General features: G+C 42.1%; 1 protein-coding gene across 2 annotated transcripts; it reads right to left on the reverse strand.

Moving 5' to 3' along the window:
* Positions 1-5,517: 5,517 nt before the first annotated feature.
* LOC123366351 (glutathione S-transferase-like) lies at positions 5,518-17,985 on the reverse strand. 2 transcript variants are annotated; one of them, XM_045009713.1, is made up of 7 exons: positions 17,935-17,985; positions 14,026-14,132; positions 12,384-12,435; positions 11,568-11,700; positions 10,471-10,612; positions 8,709-8,840; positions 5,518-5,916 (listed from the first exon to the last, which is right to left on the reverse strand). In XM_045009713.1, the coding sequence occupies exons 2-7, from the start codon at positions 14,110-14,112 to the stop codon at positions 5,785-5,787; spliced, it is 678 nt and encodes a 225-aa protein (XP_044865648.1). In that variant the 5' UTR covers positions 14,113-14,132; positions 17,935-17,985; the 3' UTR covers positions 5,518-5,784. The 2 variants fall into 2 exon arrangements, with proteins under 2 accessions (XP_044865648.1, XP_044865649.1); XM_045009714.1 differs by lacking the exon at positions 17,935-17,985 and adding an exon at positions 16,872-17,019.
* Positions 17,986-18,781: the final 796 nt, after the last annotated feature.

The following is an 18,781-nucleotide window of genomic DNA, read 5'->3' on the forward strand; positions in this document are numbered from 1 at the left end:
ACCTCCAACGAGGGGATTAGTGCTGAAATCGGCCTTGTTGGGTCGAATTTGGGGTAGTGTGGGCACAATTGGACATGGTTTAAAAGCAAGCGTGTTTAATGATTAACATTGCATTCGTGGCAAGTACAGCTACTGGAAAAGTCTGTTAACATGTCTGGGGATGGAGCGGAAATCCTCCAGGGACATCTCCATAAAGCTCTCCTGGATGTACTCCCAAAGCCTTTGGAAAAGGTTTCTGGTGAGGGCAGCCTTATTCCATCCTCCACGGTAGGACACTTTACCATGCCAGGCCAGTAGCACGTAGTCACTGCAGAACAAAGCATCGCAGCGTATGGTCCCGGTGTTTGCTGGCATTCAAACAATATCTGTTCTTTATCTCTCTGTGTTATCCTCAGGAGAGTGATATCATTCATGGTCACCTGGTTGAAATAGGGTGGTTTTATTAAGCGGACATTCATAGGTGCCCGTTCCTGCTGTTAGCCATGCGGTGGGGGGAGGGGTGAAGCCATCAAAATGCGACCTTGTAATGAAAGCACATGTGCTATGTCAGGGGTCAGCAACCTTTCAGACGTGGTGTGCCGAGTCTTCATTTATTCACTCTAATTTAAGGTTTCGCGTGCCAATAATACATTTTAATGTTTTTAGAAGGTCTCTTTCTATAAGTCTATAATATATAACTAAACTATTGTTGTATGTAAAGTAAAAACAGTTTTTAAAATGTTTAAGAAGCTTCATTTAAAATTAAATTAAAATACAGAGCCCCCCGCACTGGATGGTCAGGACCCAGGCAGCATGAGTGCCACTGAAAATCAGCTCGCACGCCGCCTTCGGCACGCGTGCCATAGGTTGCCTACCCCTGTGCTATGTAATGTTAACAGCAAGGTTTACCGTGAAACCATTTTATAAAATGTATCTTTTTAACTACCACTCTCCCTTTTTTTCCCTCCACCAGCTGCATACATTTCTCCTTCCCAGACACTAGCGAAGATTTGAAGACAAAAAAAACGCATTCAGGATGAAATGTTCTCTGAGATCATGCTGTCCTCCCACACTGACAGAGCACAGCAGAATGTGTGGAGGCAGACAATGTCAGAATGCAGGAAAGCACAATATGAACACAAGGAGAGGTGGCGGGCTGAAGATGAGAGGTGGCGTCAGCTTGCTGACAGAAGGCAGAAGTCAATGCTTAGGCTGCTGGAGCATCAAACTCATATGCTCCAGCGTGGTTGAGCTGCAGAAAAGGCAGCAGGAGCACAGACCGCCGCTACAGCCCCTGTGTAACCAACCACCCTCCTCTCCATAGCCTCCTCACCCAGACGCCCAAGAACGCGGTGGGGGGACCTCTGGCCACCCAGCCACTCCACCCCAGAGGATTGCCCAAGCAACAGAACGCTGGCATTCGATAAGTTTTAAAGTTTTTAAGTTTTAAAGTGAAGCCTCGTTCTTCCCTCCACCCCACCTGGTGCTTCCCTCCCCCCCACACCTCTCCCAGTCTACCTTGGCAGTTATCCCCCTATTTGTGTGATGAATTAATAAAGAATGCATGAATGTGAATCAACAATGACTTTACTGCCTCTGCAAGCAGTAATCAAAGGGGGGAGAGGAGGGTGGCTAGCTTACAGGGAAGTAGAGTGAACAGCGGGGGAGGGTTCATCAAGGAGAAACAAACAGAACTTTCACACGGTAGCCTGGCCAGTCATGAAACTAATTTTCAAAGCTTCTCTGATGCACACCACGCCCTCCTGTAGTCTTCTAATCGCCCTGGTGTCTGGCTGCGCGTAATAAGCAGCCAGGCAATTTGCCTCAACCTCCCACCCTGCCATAAACATCTCCCCCTTACAGATATTGTGGAGTGCACAGCAAGCAATAATAACAATGGGAATATTGGTTTCACTGAGGGCTATCCGAGTCAGTAAACTGCACCAGCATGCTTTTAAATGTCCAAATGCACATTCTACCACCATTCTGCACTTGCTCAGCCTATAGTTGAACAGCTCCTGACTATTGTCCAGGCTACCTGTGTATGGTTTCATGAGCCCTGGCATTAAGGGGTAGGTTGGGTCCCCAAGGATAACTATGGGCATTTCAACATCCCCAATGGTTATTTTCTGGTCTGGGAAGAAAGTCCCTTCCTGCAGCTTTTGAAACAGACCAGAGTTCCTGAAGATGCGAGCATCATGTACCTTTCCCGGCCATCCCATGTTGATGTTGGTGAAACATCCCGTGTGATCCACCAGTGCTTGCAGCACCATTGAAAAGTACCCTTTTCGGTTTATGTACTCGCTGGCTTGGTGCTCTGGTGCCAAGATAGGGATATGGGTTCCGTCTATCGCCCCACCACAGTTAGGGAATCCCATTGCTGCAAAGCCATCGACTATGGCCTGCACATTTCCCAGAGTCACTACCCTTGATAGCAGCAGCTCTTTGATTGCGTTGGATACTTGGATCACAGCAGCCCCCAGAGTAGATTTGCCCACTCCAAATTAATGGCCGACTGACTGGTAGCTGTCTGGCACTGCAAGCTTCCACAAGGCTATCGCCACTCTCTTCTTAACTGTGAGGACTTCTCTCACCTTGGTATTCTGGCGCTTCAGGGAAGGGAAAAACAAGTCACAAAGTTCCATGAAAGTGCCCTTATGCATGCGAAAGTTTCGCAGCCACTGGGAATTGTCCCCGACCTGCAACACTATGCGGTCTCACCAGTCTGTGCTTGTTTCCCGGGCTCAGAATCGGCGTTCCATGGCATGAACCTGCCCAATTAACACCATGATGTGCACATTGCCAGGGCCTGTACTTTGTGATAAGTCTATGTCCATGTCCTCGTCACTCTTGTCACCGCTCTGCCGTCGCTCCTCGCCTGGTTTTGCTTTTGCAGGTTCCGGTTCTGCATATACTGCAGGATAATGCGCGTGGTGTTTACAGTGCTCATAATTGCCACGGTGATCTGAGCAGGCTCCATGTTCCCAGTTCTATGGCATCTGTGCTGAAAAAAGGCGCAAAACAAGTGTCTGCCGTTGCTCTGACAGAGGGAGATGCGAATGACAACATGGCTTACAGGGAATTAAAATTAACAAAGGGGGTGAGTTTGCATCAAGGAGAAACATACACAACTGTCACACAGAATGGCCCCCTCAAGGATTGAACTCAAAACCCTGGGTTTAGCAGGCTGTTGATTTCATGGAGGGAGGAAGGAAGGGAGGAACAAATGAATACAAAACAAATCTGGTCTATTTCTTGTTTTGATCCACTCCATCTATCTTATACATCTTAGGCTGGCAGCAGATGGTGCAGTACGACTACTAGCCATTGTCATCTCCTGGGTGCTTGCCAGAAAACAGTGCAGTAGAACTGCCAGCAGGACTGAGTCTCCAGGAGACAAAACTTAAAAAGGGAATGACCTGGCTGAGTCAATCCCACGTCTGCCCAGGCGCCCCTGATCGACCTCACCGAGGTCGGCTAAAAGAACACCCAGGAGTATGATGACGATGGCTACCAATTGTAATGCACCGTCTGCTGCCAAAAGGCAATGAGCTGCTGCTGTGTAGCAATGCAGTCCCACGTCTGCCAGCACCCAGGAGACATACGGTGACAGTGAGCTGAGTGAGCTCCATGGTATGGCGTCTGCACAGGTAACCCAGGAAAAAAGGCGCAAAACAATTGTCTGCCATTGCTTTCATGGGGCGGTAGGGGCCTGATGACGTGTACCCAGAACCACCCACGACACTGTTTTTGCCCCATCAGGCATTGGGATCTCAACCCAGAATTCCAATGGGTGGCGGAGACTGCGGGAACTGTGGGATAGCTACCCACAGCGCAACGCTCCGGAAGTCGACACTAGCCTCGGTACTGTGGACGCAGTCTGCCAACTTAATGCACTTAGAGCATTTTATGTGAGGACAAACACAATTGACTGTATAAAAACGATTTCTAAAAAAATGACTTCTATAAATTCAACCTAATTTCATAGTGTAGACAAACCCTAGGTTTTCATACTGTATTCATCTGTGCTGGTGGGTGCTCTGTATGGGATGGGGACCTGGGTGCTAGTGCAGCAGGAGGAAAGCTAGGAGCTGCAGTGGGGTATTGGAGCTGGACACTTAGGAGCAGCACTTCAACAAATGCTGGAATGAGATGGTCTAATGGCTGTTGATACAGGAGCCTGCTGCTCCTCAGGCAGAGTCAAGGTGGGGAGCTTTTGTATTATTCTTCAGTGAGGTGCTCTCCGATAACAGTACCTAGAACCCATTTCCAAATTAAGGCCATGGGCAGCTAAGGTTACAAATGGTAACAGAGGTGGGTTCCTTCAATGATCCAGAGAGCCCCCTCCATGATTTCAGGAGTTGCTGGATAAGCAGAGCAGTGGCTCTGTTGTAGAAGAACTCATTCCATTGCTCTGTCAGAGAGCTAACAGGGGCACAGCTCCTTGCTCAATCTTCAGTCTTCTTCATCAATTCAGGCAGAGGTTTCCAACACAAGCTTTTGACAAACAAACAGTTACACTGCAATAGACACCTTACAAATGCCACAGTAAGAGGGATGTGAAATTAGTTGTCACTATTCATTAGAAACTTTTGGTAGGTATGTGAATTCTGGTTAATACACGCTCGCTGCCTCAGAATTCCTTTGATCCTCCTTTCTTTATGTTGGAAGCCAGCTAGTTTCTAAAATGGAAAATGCCATACAGGACCACCCTCTATAAACATTAAAATCTGACAATAACTCTGAAATGATTGTCAATGGGATTTTTATCACCCTGACCTTGTTCTGCTTCAAATCTATGGTATTAGTTCTTCACTAAATGACTTTGAAAGAGGATTAGGTATTGCAGATATTCACTGTTCATATCAAATACATTTATTTATTGAATTGTCTTGCTAATATTTCTGTATTATAGCTTCTTTCACATTACTTCATTTTTGAACTGTACAAAGGCATCCATTACTTACTGAACGTCATTGTGAGCCAGCAGAAGAGTTCTACATCTCTGGGAAGAGTCCTAGCACCTGACACCCAATCAAGCACCTCTTTTCTCAAACAGAAACTTAGGGTTAGAACTACTGAACTTCCAACAATAAAAGCACATTAGCTGCTTAAAACATGTGTATGAGTGTTGCAGCAGCAGAACCAGCACTGAAAAGAGGCTCACTTTACAAAGATAGCATTTGGGACACATCAATAAACCAGTGACTGCAGAGGGAAAGGTAGTTAAAAACAACTACTGGCCTGAACCATGACCCTAGACCTGAATACACGTGACCATCAGGAGGATTGATTCTGTATCCACATGTGTCTCATGCCCATTTTGCCAAGGACTACCTGTTCTGCCTGTTTTTCTCTGGAATTATAATGTTCTCTGCCTTGCAGTTAGGGTGTACTAGGACTTCCCTGAACTGCATCATGTTACCTAAATGGCTCATGAGAATACGGTAGGCTACCATAAAGAGACAGTGTAGGGAACCCTGATCTGTATAATCAAAGCCCAGCAGTCATAAAATAAATTGCACTCAGACAACAAGAGTAATGAGACGTTTTATTTCATTTTATTCTCTTAAAGCTAGTGGTTTAATGTCACCCCTTTTGCTCTGTGCATCCTATAATTCAGTGAACCATTTCATGTGCTAGCACAATTATTTGGATTTACTGTGGAAATTTCTGCAAACATAATTTCTAGCTTGTGTTAACTGATTTTGTCTCTATAATTTTCACACTTTGAATTAACTTCACTTTGCAGTTTTAATAGCTAATACACATCTACAGTAAAACAGCTGCCATGATTTTAAGCCGTCATTCATTGCCAATGTTGAAAATGCTCATCACTTTTGGAAGTGTTTTTTCATCTAGCGGTGGTTTCCTCTGGCTGCCAGGCTGCAGGAATTTCTTAATTGTGGGGATGTTGCTTATCCTTGCTTTAAAAGCCTGAAATGAGAAACAATACAACATTTAACAGCAAAGAAATAACAGAGCAAAAGATACTTGGATTGGACATATGTTAATTGTGTTTTAAAAAGAGATCTTCTGGACTGACCCTGCAATGAATTGTAAGTGAGCTGTTCAACAAAGCCCCATTGATTACAGGGAGGCTCTGTGCAGGTGCAGGGCACTGTCCACCTGGGACTTAATGTAGGATCATGCCCTCAGAGCTGGTTGAAATTTTCTTAAGAACTTATTCACTGAAAATTTGGCTTGTGACAGCAACTACAATTGTCCTGGAAACATTTCATCATCATCTAATATTCTGTGACACTGAGCCAGAAAGGGTTAAGCAACTAGCAGGCTACATGACCCAAATTCAGCCTTTAGAGACATATTAGAAAAGTATGTGACTGGTAATTAGAGCCATTCCATATTAGATTTACTAGAGCTTTGAAATGCAAACCTGTATTGTTAAAGAATTAGAGGTAATATTAATTGTATGTGTTTACTTATATCTTGTTAGATACTAACCATATAAAGAGATGGTTCCTGTCTGTTACTATATTCTATTGATTCAGAGGTCAACAAGGTAATGGAACTTGGATATCATAATATTGTCTATATTTCTCTTTGAAGTTTGTAGAAAACTGTCTATGAACTGGTTAATGGATAATTACCTTATGCTGATGAATGCAACAAGTTACCTGTGTATACATAGGAAATTGGAGGTTTTACTTCAATGCCACAATGCTTCACCCAAGGAATGCCTGCTATTAAGAGGCTGCCAGAGAACTATAAAAAGAACTCTAGGGCCCTGATCCTGTATCTGAGCTCTGCTTAAGTTTCATCAGGGGAAATTTGAGTCACAAGACTGAGGTCTTCAGCTCCAGTCTGTATCACCCTAATATTGACTGTAACCTATAGAACTAATTCTGGAAGAACTATTTGCATCTCTAAAGCTCACCATCTCTACTATGAAACTAACCTAAAAACTCTATTCATATCTCTATGTATAATTAACTTTAAACCTATAGTCCCTCTCTTTTCTAATAAATCTTAGCTTAGTTAATAAGAATTGGCCGTAAGCATGTATTTGGGTAAGATCTGGAATAGTTATTGACCTGATGGGTAATGTGTCCACTCCCTTGGGATTGGTAGAACTTTATGATGAACAAGATTTTCAGTAATCCTTATCATATTTGACTTGGCTGTCTGGGTTGGAGCCCAAGACTGGGTTGCTTTAAGAGAACTGGGTTTTGGCTTCTGGGTCACCAGTAAGATATTGTAGAAGCTGTTTTGTTGCTGGCTTGGTGAATCAAAGTATTCAAATAAACCACCAGTTTGGGGGATCGTCTGCCCCATTCTTTGCAGTTTGCCCTGATTGAGCAGACTCAGCGTGTCCCCCCTGGGGACACCTATCACAGTTTCATTTTGACATTGTGGAGAAAACCCCACTTTTGCTTTCTTATTGTAACTTTTTTCCCCACTCTGGAAAAAGGATGGAGAAACGATTCTCTCCTCCCTCCTACCCCAACAAACACTAACTCTTTTTTTCTACCATTTTCTAGTACCACTTTTTAAAAAAATAAGTGGGATTTTCCCTGACCAAAACCAATTTTGCTTAGAAACTTCTCACTGAACATATTTTCTTTTTTGAAGGAAATTCCTAATCGTTTTGCAAACATTTCCCAACCAGCTCCAGTGGCCCCAGATAGGTAAGGCCCAAAACTTAGATTATTTTTTTAACAAAATAAAGTGTTACAAATCCTAATATAAATGTTTTAATACATTTTAAAATCTAATTCAATCAATATTTTTGTTGGCATTTAGACCCACCCTTGCCGTGTTTGCAACACAAACATGGCAACTTTGCATGAGAGAGAGAAGGAAGCAGCTGCTGGATCTGGCAAAGGAAAGCTGTGGGAGGAAATGCAGTGGAAACACTAGGAACCTTTAATCTGAGCTGTTCCTGAGCACCACCATGTTAGCACAATGTTGGTGCTGGAGGATTGAGAATACAAAAAAGCACACAGTAATTTGTAGGCCAGTAGGCACTTCTTGGGATGATCTAGCCCTGCAGGTATCTCAGGCCCATTTAAGGAACTCTCTGAATACCGTCTGGTTCCTTCAAAAGAGAATTACCATATTTCTAGCTATCTGTTCTGATTCTAAGAGAACCAGGTGAGGGATGGTTATGATATTGCAATCCACCAAGTTCAGACCTGATTGCAAATCTAATTTTTCTCTCATGTTTGAGCAGATTCAAAACCAATGTTGCTCTTCTTTTCAGATGAGGGCTTTGAAAGGTAGAGATGAATCCAAACTTCACAGCTTGGACCTAGATCCAATTTTTTCCAGAGCTCTCATAGGTTCAGATCTGCTTTTTCAGTTCAGGCTCATTTCTCATTGCAAGGCAAAACACTGCTTGGGCTGTATTCTGCTTTTGTTTACACTAATCTAAATCAAGAGTAACTCTACAGATGTTCATGTACCTATTCTGGTGTAAAACTGAGGGCAGAATCAGGCGCTCTGTATCTTTATCTCAATGCTGTTTAAATCATCAAGCCAAATTCATCCCACCTCCATTGGCTTCAAGGATTAATCGGACCCCATATTCTTATACTACATAACATGATTTGATCAGTAACAGTTTTTAATTTAGGCAATATCTGTAACACTTGTACATGTTTAAGAGCCAGATTGTCAGCTAGTGTAAAGCAACATAGCTCCATTGACTTCAGTGAGGATCTGTCCCTACACATTTCATTGTCTGTTAGAGCTATTATTTCTTTTACCTGTAAGACAGGGAATTTGGAGAGTATATCAGGCTTGCACTCTTCTGCCATTAGAATGGTTTCAAGCAGCTGTACATCTGCCCTGCTGAATCGGTTGCCAACAAGAAAATGCTGTCCATGATCTTTTAAAGCCTAGAAGAAACAATGAATTTATGGCTATAAATGAGACATTCTGTGCTCTGGATAAATACATAAAGCTAAGCCTAATCTGACATTTCAAAAGTACATCTAGGTCTGTCTACGAGTTACCCTTGAAAGGAAGCAATATAAAATACAGCATTGTTTGAACAATTAGAAAACTCAATTTCACCATTGCATTAGGCCAAGGGTCGGCAACCTTTCAGAAGCGGTGTGCCGAGTCTTCATTTATTCACTCTAATTTAAGGTTTTGCGTGCCAGGAATACATTTTAACATTTTTAGAAGGTCTCTTTCTATAAGTCTATAATATATAACTAAACTATTGTTGTATGTAAAATAAATAAGGGTTTTAAAATATTTAAGAAGCTTCATTTAAAATTAAATTAAAATGCAGAGCCCCCCAGACTGGTTGACAGGACCCAGGCAATGTGAGTGCCACTGAAAATCAGCTCACGTGCCGCCTTTGGCACGCGTGCCATAGGTTGCCTGCCCCTGCCTTAGGCCTTATTCAAAATAATACAGCTTTGGGTGTGACAGGAAGGTTTGGTCCCTTTGATAGTAGGAGGTTTTTTAAATCTGTAGCTTTTATGATCACAGCTGAAATGGTTTGGGCATGGGGATTTACTAGTCCTGTTCCATGGTCCTCCACCTCAATGCAAGAGTGACCAGGCTCAGAAACCATTTGAAATAAATAAGTGACTTTAAGCAATTCCAGCTAATAGTTTTATTGCCAGTGCAGACAAAGCATAATCCTTTTTAAAAAAAACCCACAAACGTTTTATAGACCAGGTGGAAAGACACATTATTTTAATAGTTGTCGTTATAAATAATACTGTATAGTGTGCTATAGGTGTGTGCAGGTGCCAACTGAAAATTGATCATAAAATGTTTGCACAAGGTTGTTTCCAAACACTATCGATGGTGCGGTGTAGACAAGGCACATCTGATGGAGCCTCCTGACACTCCGTGCAACATGATAGTTATTCCAAATAGTTATAGGGGGTTCACAAGAAACGTAGAGAATCCCAAGCCACTACAACTTTCTCAGTTCAGTGAACAGTAGAATATATTGGGCCCCTTCACCTATTCCTGCACATTGTGCACCCTTCTCTCCTTTCTCCCCAATAAGGGGTGAGTTTGGTGTTGGAAACTTTACATAGTTATCCAATTCCAGGTCTGTTCTTGAAGCCCAGCTAGCACTTGTATCCCCACACTGGGTGTGCTACGAGCAGAACTGTAATGTACTTTATGTAGCACGTACATTGTACAGATGGCACCATGTACTAAGAATACTTCAGGAAGACACCTAGCACAGAAGAGATGCTGATGCTACCTTGGCATCAAACATAAAGTCTCTCTTAAAGGGACTTACTAAAAGATGTCACTGGAAATTTGGAGTACAAAAATTATCCTGGCTCTTATGCAGCTTTTGCATTATGAGGCTAAGAAAATCCCAACAAGCTCATAAATTTATACTTTCCTTAACTAGCTCTCCCATGGGCACTCCAAATATATCTGTTCTACAATACAGGCTCAATGTGCATTTACTAGCATAGATCCAGGATATATTATCAAGTGACCAATACTCCAGTGGTTGTAAATTGTTGCCTTACTGCCACATACCTTTTCATATACAGGGAAGTACCTGGTTGTGGCCTTCTCAATGATTGTGGCAAGATGCTTTGCTTTTGTCTCCGGTGGCTGGATAGGATGATGCATAATAATTTCATTCAGATCCATTGTTGCTTCCACATACATATCAATCCTGAAAGGCAAAGTGTGTTCACATTGGTTTGAACAACTAGTATTCATATAGATTCCTTCAGTGAAATAACTCCAGGGTCGGGAGGCTAAATGCCAGAAGATTTACCACTGACCAATTTGTATTTGCGGTTTAAAAAAAAACAAAAACACAACCCAGTAGATATATGACATCACCTCCTTTTTCAGAAATGGTTGGAATCATCTGTACTAAAGATGGGCAAATATTTTTATACTTAGCTTCTAAAAGTTAAACATAGCTATCTAAATTACCCAAGTCTCTATTTAGGCACCTAAGTGAAATCAGTGAGAGGGCAAGACCTAATATTAGTGACACACAATGTTTCTCATTAAGAATTAAGTTGGGACATCACTTTAGCTATAAGTGATATTTGTATCTATAGCCACTAGACCATCATACAATAATACAATTTATTTGCACTTGCTAATTAAACTGAGGAATTTGGGGACACATAAAGAGAGTTCTCTGTCTGCACAAGCATCCTTCCCCTAAATATGCAGTTCATGGGGACAAAGGGCAGGGATTCCCTTGGCTCTTAGCTTGCAAGAACTGTTTGTTGCTTGCTCCTGTGGGAGACAAGTAATGGGGTTGTGTAAACCAGCAGTCTTCCTGGAAATGGAGAGTGATATTAGGAGAGATACTGACCTCTGCAGCTACAGTACATTTGTTATCTGACTGGCTGAGTTTTGAAAACTGCAATGACCTCTGATCAGATAATCAAGATGAACTCACATGTACGTTTTTTGCATCTCTCTAATCTAATCTAGTTATTTAACATTGTTCCAGACCTTAGTATTGTTGACCTCGGTTGGAAGTAAACAGAAATGTGCTGGCTCATCATATAATTTATCATTAGTCAGGATTTTTTCCCCCTTATACTGCACATAGAATAATTATTTTTTATTGCTATTAGAAAAAGGTAGTGCTGTTACAGTACAGTGCTCTCTCCTTCAGGTCCTTCCCATAGAGGTTGTGTTTCCCTGCTATGTAGTTGAGAATGGCTCTGGTCTGCACCATCTTCATTCCATCAATTTCTACCAGGGGCACTTGTTGAAACAGCAGGGATCCATCTTTTAAAAGAAAGATGAGAAGTATGACTCAAATAAATTACAGTCTTTTCCCCATAACTATTATCATTGCAGTGGAGTTGAGAAAACCTCTAACTTGCTATTTTCTTTTTAATTTGAGGGTCTTTTATCTTATACTGTGAAGTGAAATAGCATGTGAATGCTATTTCTTGTGGGAAAGGGTAAACCCATTAATAGCTTGGATTATAACAATAAACTTCTTAGAATTGCTGCAAATCCAATAAAGTCCCCAAAATAAAACCTTTAATGGTGATTTAAAGAAAGGGACAAACCGTGCATTGTGTAGTTTACTCAGGTAAAGTTCCCACTGAGGTCAATAGGGGAAGACTGAAGGATTTGGCCCCTAAGAAAACTTTTATTATGCTCAATATGAACTTTCCAAAATAATAACTTTTTATACATCATCTTTAATCTGACCATTTCAAATCACTGTACCAAGCAAGCTATAGAGTAACATATGTTACGGTTATAAAACTGGTATAACAGAGTGGAGGTTGGTGTCCAATATTTGACTGAAACAAAAAGGTCTTACTGCAATGTGCAATTATGATTCATCATGTTCATGAACCAGTCCAGATTTTCTTTTTAAAAGACAATTACATTTTCAAGAATTCCACATTAGGATCCACAAACAGTTCTAATAAAAAACTAATTAAAAAACTCACCCTGCTGTAACTTTAAAAGATCTTCCCTTGTTTCAAAGAATTGTTCTTCAAACTGGAAAACAAATGGGTAAAAAAAGTGAAAAGGGTCTCATTGTTACTGCATGGGTTAGGTTAGGAATCACTTGAGAAAATAATGATTAACGATTATTTGCTTTTAGAATTTTTCATGTAAAAAGCAGTTGAAAACTTAAAAATATTCTGTATTTAGATAAAATCCTGCCTCTGTCACGTTCTCCCTTTACCCCGTTATGCTTAATTAAAATGCCTTTTGTGTAGGAGCTTTGTTAGATTGTGGCTAGCCCTGCCAAGGTGTGCAAGGTGACCAGAGAGCAAAACAAATGTTCTTCTGTGCAAGAGGCAGCCACAATGTTCTTGCCTGTCATGAGTGCAAGGACTGGGGTGTCTACTTCCCCGTGGTGAGCTGAAAGCAGAGCCAAGCATGGGGGAGGAGGGAAAGCACACACAGTAGCTGTGGGACTATTCTATGATTTTATTTTTGCCACAGCACATGGGTGGCAAGGGAAGAGAAAGGGTTGTGCAGCGGCAAGAATCCCCAGAGGCTTCCTGGCTGATTGCCAACAGGCACGTCAGAGCAGCCATGTACCCCTCTGGCATAGCTTCCAGAGTTAATGTTGAAAGCAATTAGTTTCACAAGATACTCACTAATATTAGTGCTGTGTAGGGCATAGTGGCCCCAGCCCCACAATGACAGGCATATGGTCTCCATCTTAGCCAATATCAGGCACTGAAATGGGGACTTTCAGAGTTGGAAGCACGCATCTTTATGGCTTGAGGTAAAGAGCCAGGCTCACAGGTGAAACTGTGAAAGACTTATATCCTCTGTGGCCTGGGAACAGAGCAGGGAACATATAAAACACTGACTACAATGGTCGTCAGTGAGTATAGAATCTGGGCCCTATTATTTGACCTAATGGAGCAGCTCTGTTAACTGTAAGTATGTCCATTGTCACCAGGGAAAGCCACTGAAGTGATCACACACCTAGTCATAAGTTTACATGCTGGCTGTATAGTCACTTGTATACGTCCAGTTCTGGGCACTGCATTTCAGGAAAGATGTGGACAAATTGGAGAAAGTCCAGAGAAGCGCAAAAAAAATGATTAAAGGTCTAGAAAATATGACCTATGAGGGAAGATTGAAAAAAATTGGGTTTGTTTAGTCTGGAAAACAGAAGACTGCGAGGGGATAGAATAACAGTTTTCAAGTACATAAAAGGTTGTTACAAGGAGGAGGGAGAAAAATTGTTCTTCTTAACCTCTGAGGATAGGACAAGAAGCAATGGGCTTAAATTGCAACAAGGGAGGTTTAGGTTGCACATTAACTGTAAGGTTGTTTAAGCACTGGAATAAATTGCCTAGGGAGGTTGTGGAATCTCCATCACCGGAGATTTTAAGAGCAGGTTAAACAAACACTTGTCAGGAATGGTCTAGATAATACTTAGTCCTGCCCTGAGTGCAGGAGACTGGACTAGATGACCTCTTGAGGTCCCTTCCAGTCCTATGATTCTATGTGCAGTGAGTTTTGAACTAATGATTTCCAGTTGGTCACATCTGCAATATGGAACAGTCATTTCCACCAAATTATGCATTGCCAACTTGGTTTCTTTATAAAACAGAAACGAACCTCGATTCCAGCTGCTGCCAACAACCACCGTATTGTTTCCATTCGGCCTCTTCCATTGAAATAGTACAATTTGGGTTTCCCAGCCATCCTTCCAAGTGTCTGGCTTCCTGTTAAATTAAATAAAGGAAAAGATTTCAAAGGATCAACATGAGAGAGATCAGTGTCTGTGACTCAGGAAGTCAGCACTTCATTCTCAAGTCTCCCTGCTCACTGTATTTAATATAGCTGAATTTCTCAAGCACCTGACACTAGGGCTCCTACTTGCTACAATTATACAAATAAAAAAATAATAATAATGCTGGATGCTGGCTATAAAACAAACAAACAAAACAATACACCAAGGACAAGACAGGAGAAGTAGCTTTTCTCAGAATGCTGGAATTCTTCTCTCTCAATGCTGGAGCAAAACGCTCAGAAAGGCACTCACTGATGGAGGGATTTGTAGCTAAATGCTAAAGCGCCTGGTAATATTGTGGGGAAGGGGTTGCACTACCATAGATGCTGAAATAAAGGCCTAAAACATCTCAGGTTAGGGAACCCTTTCTTCTTCTTTCTTGCATTCCCTTCTCTCTTTCCCTGTGTTGGTTGTCCCCTCCAGCCACCCCAAATGGAAGCTAGCTGGCTTCCCTGCCCTATTGCTGCTCCTGTTGTCTCATGGAGAGAAACCCATTTAAATGGACTGAAATGCCATGAGATTGACTGTTTTGTGAGATTTTTGCCATTTGGGGCCAATATCAGGAACATAGCAAGTCTTGTACGATTTTTGTCCAATCCAAAATCAGAAGTGGATAAGGGCTCCACAAAGAGCACTGGATTCAGTTTTATTCATTCCCTAACGGCTGTGAGGAGTTCTGCTAAAAGATCCTAATCATGCAAAACACTTGTGCAATGAGCTGAATGTCAACGCTGTTGTTTTAAAGTCAACAAAAGGAAGAGACTAAAGCTCTCAAGTTCAGATTATGCAATGAAACGTGAAATATCTGTCCCAGGAGACTGGACTAAAAAGCAAATTGAATAAGTTGCGCAATGGCATTAGAAGCTGTTTCAATGCTGGACTCTGGGAGCGCACCTATATGTTCTTTTTGCAAACTATAATATCCACCAGCAGAAAGGATTTACTATTGGTTGAGGGGAAATAAAGGTGATTCCAAAGACTTTAAATGTTAAAGGCCTGATGATCAGAGAAGCTTCTCTGAATGTGCCATTGTGGAACTTCCTTGACCTTCAATCTTCTTTTAGCTCCGAATTTCAAGGGACAAGTTACTATGTCATTAATCAGTTAGTGGCTTTGCTTTCCTGCTCAGGGCCTTTGATAATCTGGCCTTCATTTAAAAAAATAGCTGAAGTGTTGTCCATGATATGTGAAAGCCTCACTTTTTTATGAATTTGCCACCTATGCTGATAGTTATCTGTAATTCATTCAAACGGCTGCTCTCAAACTGCAGTCTCTGGTTACAAGATGCTAACTTTTTCTTGTTTGCACCTGCTAATCCATGTGATATGCTAAATACACATGAAATACCTTCCTAGTATTACTTTTTCATGCAAGCAATTGCTGTCCTTGCACCTGGAATGTTATGCAATTACAAATGGGAAGGGTGTGTATGTGTACGTGCAATACACCCCGGTAAAATATGGCACACACTGAAAAGTTTGAGAACCCTTGCATTAAAATGACTAAAATGTAACTCACGGTGACAATTTTAAAGCCTAAAATATTTCAGTCCTAATTAGTAGAGTGCTTTATAACTGAGAAACTCAAAATACTGTACAGATGAGACCAAATATCATTATGACCCTTTTACATAGAAGGGAACTGAGGTATGTATGGGCCTTTCCCAAGACCACCCAGCAAATCAATGGCATAGGCAGATAAGAATGGTCATAATGGATCTGACCAATGGTCCGTCTAACCGCATATCCTATCTTCCAACAGTGGTCAATGCCAGGTGCTTCAGAGGGAATGAACAGAACAGGCAATCAGGGAATGATTTGCCCAGTCCCTGCTTCTGGCAATCAGAGGCTAGGGATACCCAGAGCATGGGGTTGCATCCCTGACCATTTTGGATTAGCAGGTGGAAGCAGGGACCTATCCTCCATAAACTTATCTAAAAAAAATAACAGTCTCCTGATTCCTAATCCAGGGTCCAACCACTGAACCACATTATCTCCCAGTAAGTGCCATTTAAAAATAGAACATGCATGTAACAGCATGCTAGTGCATAGTAGTAGAATTAATTAGTCAATTCTAGTGCTCATTAAGCTATTATGATGTCATCACTTCTATTGGTAACACATTTCTGTCAATAATTATGAAGTGTAAAACTCTTAAATATAAAAAAAATCAGAATAGTGGGACCGATCCTCAGCCAGTGAAGTCAAGGGAACGATAATGATTTGTACCATCTGACTGTGTGTTTTCATTAAGTGTAGTAGTGAGGAGGAAATTAAAATACTATAAATATAACACTGTTCCTTCAGCATTTTCTCTAATAATTTTGCCTTCACCTCAAGAGGTCTGATACTTGCAGCATGTTATATAAATATAGTGTGCTTTAGAGTGTTGCCACACGTCAGAGAATGACCAGAATAAATTAAGATTCAGAGTCCATTTACAGAAAAACTCCCCCCAAAAATGCTTTATTCTAACCAGAAAGCTGTGGTGTGTTCTGTATGCTTTGGCAAACCTTCAGCTATTCATCAAGCTAGACTTTTCCCTGTTTTATAAATAAAGGAACTCAGACAGTAAAGACTCAGAAAAGACCCTCCTTAGATACATTTTCTCTAGTAGCCATTTTGTTGTAGTTGCAGAAAAGAAAGTCTAAAGCAAAATGATATTGTCCTACCTTCTGCATTCAATGAAAAGATCTTTTTCACCAGCCCCAACTGCCTCCTGTGTCCTCAGGAAGGTGTTATGGTATTTCTTATGGAGGAGTTCAGTTCTTTTTTTTTTTTTGATCGTTTTAGATTATCTCCTTCCCTCCCACAGCCAGCTTGTGCAGCAACAAGGAGAGTCCAGTGAAAAGACTTTTTTCATTCCAAGTTTACATTCCTGTTATTGCTGCCTCTCTCCCTCACTCCTTCTCCTCCCTCAGCTTGTGCTCCCAAACTGTATCCATGCTAGCCTCTCTTTTCAGAAAAATGTCCCAGTACTGAAGTAATCAATTTAATTTGCAGCAAAGGAGATTTAGATTACATGTAAAAAGTTTTTCCTAATATCTAAGGATAATTAAGCACTGAAACAGGTTACCAAGGGAGGTGAGGAATCCCTGGCCTTGGAGGTTTTTAAGAACAGGTTAGACAAACACCTGTCAGGGATGGCCTAGGAATTTTTAATCCTGCCTCACGGCAGGGCGGAGGATGGACTAGATGACCTCTTGAGGTCCCTTCTAGCCCTATGTTTCTATCATGGCTAACACCAGTTCAGGCTCCATCAGGAGGAGCAACAGTGTGAGCACTAGTGTAGATAGAGCTATAGGCAATCACCAGCATTTTTAGCACTGTGTCATCTCACTCCGCTCAGAGCAGGTCTACCCGATTTAGTGGAAAAAATGCTGGCAGCACCTAGTTTATGCCAGCTCTCCCATAGTAGCTAATGCCATGGCAACAACAGAGCTGAAATGGTGTTAGCAACAAATGCCCAGTGTTCAATTTGCCCTCAGAAATGCCATGTCTTGATCCTCCCTGAAATCATTATTTTTTAACTTTCTCCTCTTAACATTCTGATGTCTGGATTCCCCTTTTCTCCCTGTGCTACAGCACCTGAACTACTTTAATGCACATCAACCCTACCATACAGAAAGTTAGCACAACAATTTTATTAATATTTAATCCATTAGACCCATTCACTGAAGTTACTTTCAAACAGTTTGGTCAACTCCTTGTACATTTCTAAAGATCAGTACTAACCTCTGTGACTCCTGATCCAGTCCAAACTCTTCTTGAATAAGAAATCGTGCCTTTGAGTTATAAGGTTTTGTAGCTCCGCCTACTGGGAGGTGAATCCAATTTTGTCCAACAGGTAAAGGAAACACCCACTGTTAATCAAATGAAATCAGTTGACTCTGGCTGCTTTCTGACTTGTCACTTGCATCAGAACTTTCCTAATACATACTGGGCTAATCCACAAACCTAAAAGTCCACAAAAAATTCATGATGGATTGGGACAGCTGTTTCTGGAAAGCATCACTCATTGTGTTTTCAGTATTACCCCTTCTAGGCGGGAGGCAGCATCTCCCATCTAGCGGTTAGGGCCCACGATGACGGCTACACCCAATGGTTAGTCTCTGGCAGCAACCCCATCTAGTGGGCACAGTTCTTCCATGGAGTAGGAGAACCTCAGCCCTGCCACTCCACCGGGTTCTGACTCAGGGCTCTGGGAGGCTGGTTCGGCTTCGCTCACCCTGCAGTGCCTTGCGTCAGCCTCAAGTCAACTTCCCTGAGTCACTTTCTCCCTTCCTTTGCATCCCAGCCAACCATCCCTGGGGAGTGCTGCCTTCTGGGCTCCTTGCCATGGTCCCAGTCTCTTGGGGGCTGTGGCTCCCCCCATTCCCAGGCTTGTTGCAGGATCCAGCCATGTCTCCCCTGACGCCTCCAGAGCTCATCCTTCTCCTTGGCCTGCCAGCACCAACTGAACTGTCTGGCTGCCTTTTAAACCCTGCCTCCACCCCAAGCATGCTTGCTACAGGTGGAGGGGCAGGGCCTCCTGAACCCAGAGTTGCTTCTTAATCCCCTTCTGTCCAGTGAGGAATTTATA

Source organism: Mauremys mutica, chromosome 3, assembly GCF_020497125.1.
Source record: "Mauremys mutica isolate MM-2020 ecotype Southern chromosome 3, ASM2049712v1, whole genome shotgun sequence".
In the NCBI taxonomy this organism is placed as follows: Eukaryota; Metazoa; Chordata; order Testudines; family Geoemydidae; genus Mauremys; species Mauremys mutica.